The sequence below is a fragment of the Lontra canadensis genome, unplaced genomic scaffold (genome assembly GCF_010015895.1).
Source record: "Lontra canadensis isolate GAN:19392208 unplaced genomic scaffold, GSC_riverotter_1.0 scaffold35, whole genome shotgun sequence".
In the NCBI taxonomy this organism is placed as follows: domain Eukaryota; kingdom Metazoa; phylum Chordata; class Mammalia; order Carnivora; family Mustelidae; genus Lontra; species Lontra canadensis.
In genome coordinates this window covers 228183-238604 of record NW_022631029.1, presented here as the reverse complement: position 1 = coordinate 238604, position 10422 = coordinate 228183, and the positions used below count along the sequence as shown (strand labels likewise).

The following is a 10422-nucleotide window of genomic DNA, read 5'->3' as shown; positions in this document are numbered from 1 at the left end:
AGAGTTTAATTTGTTCAAATACTATTATTGTTGGGCATCAGAGGATGTAATCAGGGGTGCAAAGAGGAGGTCATTCTTCCTCACAGTCTCTCAGGGATACCTGGCTTATCCTTCTCTCTCACTCATTTTGTTCCTCCTTCTCCCTCATCCTTTTTCATTCCACTTATGAAACAGATACCTTTTTTTTAATGTTGGTGAAATATACAGAAAACTCTCATCCCAATATGGAGCCCCAAATCTATTTGTCTATGGGAGGAGTAGGAAATGGCATTATTAGTAGCCATTTCTGCATTTGCAGGGGAAAGACCACTGGCCTGGCCTAGTTGGGTCGGACCCATTCCTGGCATAACCAGGATGGCAGGGGCTGAGAAAGACAGCGGATTAATACAACCCATGAGACCATGTGTCCTGTGTGTGTATGACTTGTAGAGTGTGAGCAGTCCCCACAAGAAGGTGCCAGGACTCATAAATCTCACAGTGACACAACATGAGGACCAGAATTCGATCGAGAGAGGCCACTAAGAAGGGGATCTGGTTCAATTTATGGGATGCCTTTGCAACAGGATAAATACAGTGGGAGAGGCAGTGGGGAAAAGGAAGTCCCTGTGCCTTGAGGGTTTAGATGCAGCACAGAGGCCACTTTCCTCCTTAGCATGTCTGACAGGGTATGTCCTCAGTCTCGCTCCTGCTCATTCCCCTTGCAGCACTACCTTTGCTTCTCTGACTTGAACATTAGAAACAAGTACATTCTTTTAAAGTAGAAACAAGAAGATAATACAATGATAAAACATATAAGACACTAACCAAAGTGCATTTGCACTGGTCATTCCTTCTGCCAAGCATACACTTCCACCCAACAATGAAAATAGAAGGTTCTATTCGATATCTGATTTATCCATTTATTTTTGTTTGTTTGTTTTGTTTCTGTTTTGTTTTGTTTTATGTATATATATATAAAAGATTCATATATATTATATATATATTTATAATATATAGATATATAAAAAATCTTTATATATATAAAGATTTATATATAAAAGAAATTAAATTTAATTTATATATATAAATATTATATAAATATAAATATATAAATATATAAAATTAAATTTATATATAAATTTAATATATATAAATTTAATTTCTTTTATATATATAAATCTTTATATATAAATATATATTTTTATATTTATATGTTATAAATATATATATATTTTATAAAGAAATTAAAAAGAAATTAAATATATAAATTTAATTTCTTTTATATATATAAATCTTTATATATATAAATATATATCTTTATATATTTATATATTATAAATATCTATCTTTATATATTTATATATTATAAATATCTATCTATCTATCTATATATAAATTTAATTTCTTTTCAGTGGAACAGAATTCATTGTTTATGCACCACACCCAGTGCTCCATGCAATCCGTACCCTCCATAATAGCCACCACCTGGCTCCCCCGACCTCCCACCCCTTACCCCTTCAAAACCTTCAGATTGTTTTTCAGAGTCCATAGTCTCTCATGGTTCATCTCCCCCTCCAATTTCCCTCAACTCCCTTCTCATCTCCATTTCCCCATGTCCTCTGTATTATTTGTTATGCTTCACAAATAAGTGAAACCATAAGATAATTGACTCTCTCTGCTTGACTTGTTTTATTTTTTATTCCCAGCACTGCTCACCATCTGCAAAGGTATGGAATTCTCTTATTTGCTTATACATTCTTTTGCCATCTCTGTAGGGACTTTTGTTCTTAAGTAGCCTATGCTCATTGCTTAGATAGTGCCTGAAATGCCAGCATCAGTCAATTTATACACCTGAAATATTTGAAGAATTTCTTAGTAAAACTATAAAATACATGATTTCTTAGAAAAGAAGCTAATTTTTAATAAAATACCAGATGTGGCAGAGGAGTTCCTCTAAAGGGGACCATATCCATATACAACTTACTAAAATTTTTTTCAGAGGACATTTGTTTGGTTAGATCCAATAAACATCTGATTCTTGATCTTAGCTCATTTTTTTTTGTTTGTGTGTTTTTTGTTTTGTTCTTAAGATTTTATTTATTTAGTTGAGAGAGAGAGCAAGAGAGAGTACGATCCAAGGGTGTGGTTGGGAGAAGCAGATTCCCCACTGAGCAGGGAGCCCAAAGCAGGGCTTGGCCCAGAACACTGGGAACAGGACCAGAACTGAAGGCAAAAGCTTAATTTACCAAGTCACCCAGGCACCCCCAGCTCAGCTCTTATCTGGGATCCTGAGTACAAGAACCATGTTGGGCTCCATGTCCAGCAAGGAACCCACTTAAAAACAAAAAAAGATAGGGGCAACTAGGTGGCTCAGTGGGTTAAGCCTCTGCCTTTGGCTCAGTTCATGATCTCAGGGTCCTGGGATTGTGCCCTGCATTGGGATCTCTCCTCAACAAGAGCCTGCTTCCCCCCTCTCTCTCTGCCTACTTGTGATCTCTGTCAAATAAATAAATTTTTAAAAAAACAATAAACAATAAACAAAATAAAAAGTATGTTTGGACTGAAAAATATAAAATGTTGCATTTCAAATCTGTGAGTAGTGCAAGTTTGTGTGAATATCAGTTATGTTATTTCCTCTTTTCCAGAACTCACATACACCACATGGAACTGGAAAATGATACACAAATTTCTGAATTTTTTCTCCTGGGGTTTTCAGAGAACCCAGAATTACAGTCCCTCATATTTGGGCTTTTCCTCTCCATGTACCTGATCACTGTGTTTGGAAACCTGCTTATCATCCTGGCCATTAGCACAGACCCTAACCTCCACACCCCCATGTACTTCTTCCTGGCCAACCTGTCCTTTGTGGACATATGCTTCACCTCCACTACCATCCCCAAGATGCTGTGGAACATCCAGACTCAGAGTAAAGTCATAACCTACACAGGCTGTGTTACTCAGATTTATTTCCTCATACTTTTTGCTGTGTTGGATGTCTTTCTCCTGAGTGTGATGGCCTATGATCGCTTTGTGGCAATCTGTCACCCCCTGCACTACATGGTCATCATGAACCCTAAGCTCTGTGGACTGCTGGTTCTGATGTCCTGGGTCATGTGTATCCTGAATTCCTTGCTACAGAGTTTAATGATGTTGCGGCTTTCCTTCTGTTCACACTTGTATATCCCCCACTTTTTTTGTGAACTCAATGAGATGGTCCAACTTGCCTGTTCTGACACTTTTCTGAATAATTTGGTGATGTATTTTGCAGCTGTCCTTCTGGGTGGGGGTCCTTTTGCTGGGATCCTTTACTCTTATTCTAAGATAGTTTCCTCCATACATAGAATCTCATCAGCTCAGGGCAAGTATAAAGCATTTTCCACTTGTGCATCTCACCTTTCTGTTGTCTGTTTATTTTATTGTACAATGCTTGGTGTGTACCTTAGCTCTGCTGCTACCCAGAGCTCCCACGCAAGTGCAGTGGCCTCGGTGATGTACACGGTGGTCACGCCCATGTTGAACCCCTTCATCTACAGTCTGAGGAACAGAGACATAAAGAGGGGTCTGAGAAGAATCATTGGGGTTCCAGTGATGTAAGGGCCAATCATCCTGGGACTGAAGTAGTGCCAATGGTTGCAGAATTCACAGCCTCAGAGCCTGGAACTCTCATCCTTTGATAAAGTTTTGGAAATAGAATTGGCTCCTTCCATTTATTTCCTGGATTTTTCATTTGTTTGTATTCAATTGTCTTCACAGATGTCAGGTACTCATTTTAAGGGTCTGATCTTTCTAATATAGAGACAATGTCCCTTTTCTTATTTTGCAAAGAATCCCAATGTTTTCCCCAGCCACAAAGCCTTTGATCACAAAGCATGGAAATTTCATTATCTTGTATTGGACATGCTGGATTTCTTAAAAATAATTTCATTTCAGATGTCTTGTACCATGTCAAGTATATTTTCCCTAGCTTTTCTAAGTAATAAGAATTTCTAAAATAACAATCATGAGTTGTACTCTTCATTTGGAAGGGCCATGAAGCACTTCACATAACTATACTGTGGAGGAAAATACAAAATCCCAGTTTTCACCTTGTGTCTGTCCATATTTTTACATCACTAACTTAACTCTTCTTCCTGATAATGTGGACTGTAGCACTGTTCCCTTTATGTCTCAGGCTACTGACAGGGGTGCTCAGGCTTGAAATCCCAGGCACTCCCCTGTGCCCCTGTGCTTGTGGACATTTCCACAGATGCTTCCTTGACCAGAGCTTCTGCTATGGCTTCACCAGTCCTGGGTTCTTACTGTGATTGCAAGACACACCTCAGCAACACCCATCAGAGAAGCCTACCTCTTACGTCCTGAAGGGCACAAAGGGTGACCAAAAGCATTTGGAGAGTTCTCAAAGGGAGAGAGAAACATTGGGAGGGAGAGAGAGAATGAGCTCCCCTGAGAGATATGCCTTTATTTAGTGTCTATGGTCAGAGTGGTTAGGTGTTTGTGTGATAACCCTTTTGTAGAATTTTATATTGGTAGACATTGGGTGCTGAAGAATCAGGGTCACTCATGTGTCAGTATGGAGGTTACCCAGGGCTTCCTGAAGGGGTACTTCATTGCTGGGGCCATCTTAGTTCTTCTCTGGTAGTTGTGTCCCACCTGACAATAGGTTTATTCACCATGGTTGTCTTTGAAATGGATGCCTCAGAAATCTGATGCTGGATATCAAGCAGTTACACAACAAACAGGCTCCTGTGTTACCTAACCAGTCTCCTGCTTTGACTCTGTGATTTGGCTTATGTCTAGGGAGCCTACCATAGTCCCTGGCAAGCACTCATTAGCAAACATATCCTCCCAGTGAAGTCTACATGGAAAGACAGATTTGAGTAAATAGATGAACCTGATATGTTGTTAGTGTCAGAGTGATTGTAAATATGAGGAAAGAAAATTTCAAAACCATCATTTTGTTACTATACAAAATGTTGCATTCTTTTTTCTCCTTCTTTCTTTGTTTATTTTTTTCACACCAAATTCATACTGTGCATCGTTTATTGAAGCATGGAAGATTGATGTCCACACCTGAGGGGGTTTATTTATTCATTGAGGTGAAGAGTTGGTTAGTGTCTTACATGTTTGATCACTGAATTATCTTATTGTTTCTACTTTAACACTTCCACTGCTACATGCTAATATGAGTCTCTCTATTGGAACAGGAAATAGCTCCCTTTTCCTAGTATTTGCCACAGATTCTAAGGGATGGAGAATGAACGGTATCAACATCATTCATTTTGTAAATACTTCCTGCTCAGAAATCTTTTCCCCTGCATTACCAGCTGACACTGCACAGGAGAGCTGGATATCCTGCAGGTCCTGTGGTTCAGGGTCACCAGTTCTTCCACACAAATGTGCATATCCTTCAATTGATATGCTAGTGACATGGGAGGGAACCCAAATATAGTCACTTGTTCAAAAAGTCACCAGAAATATCTTGACTAACAGAATTATCATGGCTGCTCTATTCATTTGTAAGACAATGGGCCACAAAGAAAAAACAGCACATGTTCTCTTTGCCTCATGTCTGTTCGCTTGGATTGTTGTGTCAGTCATCTCTTGCTGTATAACAGGCTGTTCTTGTCAAATGGGATGCCATTATGATGTGGGTTCCCAGTTGCAAAGGTTAAGAGAGAACTCTTGAGCCATTTTATGATGCACAAATGTGCTTTTATTATAGCAAGGTCTGGACCCATGGACAGAAAGAGATGCATGGGACTGTGAGGATGACTGGTTATATACATTTGAGTTTATGGAGGAAGGAGGTAAAAATAATGTAAGTTTCTAAAGAATTTGTGTACACTGAACATGAGGTTTACAAGACCTCAGAGGTCTGGTTATTGTCAAGATAAGCTTCCTTTTAGTCTCTAATAAAACATTAATGCCAAGGCAGCCATGAATTCCTGTGGAATGTCATCCTCTGCATGTCTCAGGAATTCATCAAGGGCTGTAATTTGTAAGGAGATTGAATTTTAGCTACATTTCTCTTGCCTTTGTTCTCCTCATCAATAATACCTTTACAATCCAGTAGCATTATATTCTGGGAAGCAATTCTGATCCATGCTGGTCTCCTCATGGGTCTGGAATCAACTGTGAATCTCTAAATTGTATTTCCCCTCTTTAAAAAAAATATTATTTTTTATTATGTTACGTTAGTCACCAAACAGTATGTCATTAGTTTTTGATGTAGGGTTCCAAGATTCATTGTTTATGTATAACACACAGTGCTCCATGCAATATGTGCCCTCCTTAATTCCCATCAACAGACCAACCCATCTCCACATCTGTATCCCCCTAAAATGCTCAGTTTGTTTCTCAGAGTCCAGTCTCTCATGGTTCAGTTCTTCCTTTGATTCACCCCACTTCATTTTTCCCTTCCCTCTCTTAATGTCCTTCATGCTATTCCTTATGTTCCATAAGTATGTGAAACCATATGATAATGGACTTTCTCTGCTTGACTTACTTCACTCAGCATAATCTCCTCCAGTCCCATCCATGTTGATGCAAAAGTTGGGTAGTCATTCTTTCTGATGGATGAGTAATATTCCATTGTATGGATGGACCACATCTTCTCTATCCATTCATCTGTCGAAGGTCATCTTGACTCTTTCCACAGTTGGCCATGGTGAATATTGCTGCTTCCTTCCTACAGACTTCCTTTTCACTACATCTGTATCTTTGGTGTAAATACCCAGTAGTGCAATTGCAAGGTCATAGGGTAGGTCTATTTTTATTTTTTGGAGGAAACTTCACACTGTTTTCCAAAGTGGATGCACCATCTTGCATTCTCACCAACACTGTAAGAGGGTTCCCCTTATTCCACATCCTCTCCAACATTTTTTGCTTCATGCTTTGTTAATTTTTTGTCATTCTAACTGGTGTAAGGTGGTATCTCAATGTGGTTTTGATTTGAATTTCCCTGATGGCTAATGATGACCCTCAGCTCTATGGTCAAGTAATCTTTGACAAAGATGGAAAAAAAATCCAATGGAAAAAAGTCTCTTCCATAAATAGTGCTGGGAAAATTGGACAGCTATATATAGATGAGTGGAACTTGACCATTCTTACACCATACACAAATATAACTCAAAATGGATGTAATATCTCAATGTGAGATAGGAATCCATCTAAATCGCTGAGAAGACCAGACAGTAACCTCTTTGACATGAGCCACAGCAACTTCTTTCAAGACAAATCTCCAAAGGCAAAGGAAACAAAAGCGAAAATGAATTTTTGGGACTTCATCAAGAAAAAAAGCTTCTGAGCAGGAAAGTAAACTGTCATCAAAATAAAGAGGCAACCCACGGAACGGGAGAAGACATTGCAAATGACACTACAGACAAAGGGTTGATACCCATGATCTCTAAAGAGCTTCCCAAACTCAACATCCAAAAAACAAATAATCATGTCAAAAAATGGGCAGAAGACATGAACAGACACTTCTTCAAAGAAGACATACAAATGGCCAACAGCCACATGAAACAATGTGTCATTAGCCATCATCATTAGCCATCAGGGAAATTCAAATCAAAACCACACTGAGATACCACCTACACTGTATTTCTAAGGCTCATCCATGGTATTGTTTGTGGCTGTAGTGTTCTTCTGTCTCAGAACATTTATGGTCTTATTACTACATTTCTACATACTATATATGTAAGGTATTCTTCTATTTATGAATTAAATGAACTTATATGAAGTATTTGAATTTTGTCCCACTTTTCCTACATCCATAATTACTACTTTCTTTCCTTTGCTTGTAGAAGAGCTCTCTCCCAAACCCTCAATAGCCAGGTGCCTGTGCTCTAGATTCTACCCTTGGCCTTGCACCATGGATATTTTCCTACACAATTAAATCACTGGAGGATAATGACACACAATAAACTGCATATTTAGAGTGTAAACCCTAATGATTTATAGAAGCATCATGAAAATGGAGAGCACACAATGCAAGTTTCCTTCTGTATATAACTAAAGACTTTACATTTGCTTTAGCAGTTTTATTAGGTTACTATTAAAATTTTTAGCTCCCTCAGCCTCTCTTTCCTTATTTCTGAAAGCAATGTGAAATGTTAAACATAACTTTATATGAATCTTGTAAGAAAAGATTGAAGTGGGTGGACATTAAATTTTGCTTCAAGGAAAACGTTTTGGTGTAGTTTAATCGTGTGTGTGTGTGTGTGTGTGTGTGTGTGTGTGTGTGTGTTTATACATTTATTCCAAATAAGCACAGTCCCCACTTGTGTACATACAGATGATCTATTGTTTTGTCTTTATGTTGAAAGGAAACTTGAGGGAGAGTGGAGAGGATAGCGCTGAAAAAGATGAATGATTGAACCAATATAAAAGAAATGTATGCAAAATATGGGCCCAAGTTTTCAAATAACAATGGGTAACGTTAACTTTGATCGTGAGTTCCTTTCCCATGTCACTGCCTCAAAGGCCTCAGAATCAGACCACACTCACATTTAAGCCAGGAGGAATTTGCTGTACTAGCTGATGGAGAAGAATATCTCTAAGTAGAGTTAATATTTTTTGTACTTAATGTGGGTTCTTAAAATGCATTTGCCCTTGTGACACCGCCTGATCCAATGTATGGATGAACTGTCCCTTGGCATTACTATTATTGTTTGTTGTTGATGTTGTTAACATATAATTGACATCATATTAAGTAATTTCAGGTGTACAATGCAATGATGTTATTTATATTGCAGAGTGATCAGAACAATTCAGTTATCATCCATCTCAATATACAGTTACAAACTTTCTCTCTTGATGATAGTTGTCAAGATCCTCTCTCTCAGCTACTTTCAATACTACAATAGTTTTTTAGCTAGAATCACCATGCTGGACATGCCGTCCCCATGACTTACTCATTTTATAACTGGAAATTTGTACCTTTTCACACTTTTACCCATGTCACTGACTCCCCAACCCCCCAGCTCAGGCTACTACCAATCTGTTCTGCATATCCACAAGCTTGGTTTGGTTTTGTTCTTGTTTTTAAGATTCCTTAAGTGGGATCATATGGTATTTATATTCCTCTGTCTGACTTATTTCACTGAGTATAATGCCCTCAAGGTCCATCCATGCTGTCACAAATGGCAACACTTCATTCACTTTTATGCTAATATATTCATATATATATATGTGTGTGTGTGTGTGTATACGTATATATACATGTATGTATATATACACATATGTATATATATTTATATAAACTGTATAGATATAAATGACAAGTATAATTTCCGTAGACTTCCTATCCCTAGACTTCCTACATAGTTATATGACAATTTCTGTTTTATTTCATTTTAATTCCAGTATAGTTAACATGCAGTATTTCATTATTTTGGGGTGTACAATTTGATGATTCAACACTTCTATACATCACCCAGTACCTATACATTCTTTACCCATTCATCCAGTCATGAACATCTAGGTTGTTTCTGTGTCCTATTATAATTATGCTGCAATGAAAAGGGGGTGTGTATACCTTTTCAAATTTGTGTTTTTGTTTTCAAGTTTCTTTTTTTGTTAACATTCAATTAGCTAACATATAGTAAACCATTAGTCCCAGATGTAGTGTCCAACAATTTATCAGTTGTGTGTAGCACTCAGGGTTCATCATATCATGTGCCCTCTTTAATGTCCATCACCCAATTATCCGAACTTCCCACCAACCTCCCTCCAGCAACACTCTTGTTTCCTACAGCTAAGGGTCTCTACGGTTTTTCTCCCTCTTCGACTTCCCATTGAGTTTTCCCTCCTTTCCCCTTTGATCCTCTGTGTTGTATCTTATATTCCACATTTGAGTGAAACCATATGATAATTATCTTTCTCTAATTGACTAGTTTCACTTAGCATAATACCTTCCAGTTCCATCCACCTGGATGTAAATGGCAAAAATTCATCTTTTCTGATGGCTGTGTAATATTCCATTGTATAACTGTGGTATTGATATATATATATATAATCTTTATCCATTCATCTTTCAGTAGACATCTCGGTTCTTTCCACAGTTTGGCTACTGTGGACTTTAGTTCTATGAACAATGGTGGGCAGGTGCCCCTTTGGATCATTGCATTTGTATCTTTGGGGTAAATAACCAGTAGTGGAGTTGCTGGGTTGTAGTGTAACTCTATTGTCAACTTTTTGAGGAACCTCCATATTGTTTTCCAGAGTGGCTTTACCAACTTGCATTCCCACCAACAGCATAAGAGGGTTCCCCTTTCTCTGCATCCTCTCCAAAATTTGTTGTTTCCTGTCTTGTGAGGTTTTGTTTTCTCAGATAAATGCTCAGAAATGGAACTCCTGGATCATATGGTAGTTCTATTTTTAATGTTTCAAGAAACATCCACACTGTTTTCCACAGTGGTTGCCCCAATTTACATTCCCACC

At 38.0% G+C, this 10422-nt stretch overlaps 1 protein-coding gene across 1 annotated transcript; it reads left to right on the top strand.

Annotated features, from left to right (window-relative positions):
- The first annotated feature begins 2640 nt into the window (after nt 1-2640).
- On the top strand, nt 2641-8598 carry LOC116874079 (olfactory receptor-like protein OLF4). The gene is made up of 2 exons (XM_032868502.1): nt 2641-3549; nt 8563-8598. Exons 1-2 carry the CDS (start codon nt 2641-2643, stop codon nt 8596-8598), a joined length of 945 nt encoding a protein of 314 aa, XP_032724393.1.
- The last annotated feature ends 1824 nt before the right edge of the window (nt 8599-10422 follow it).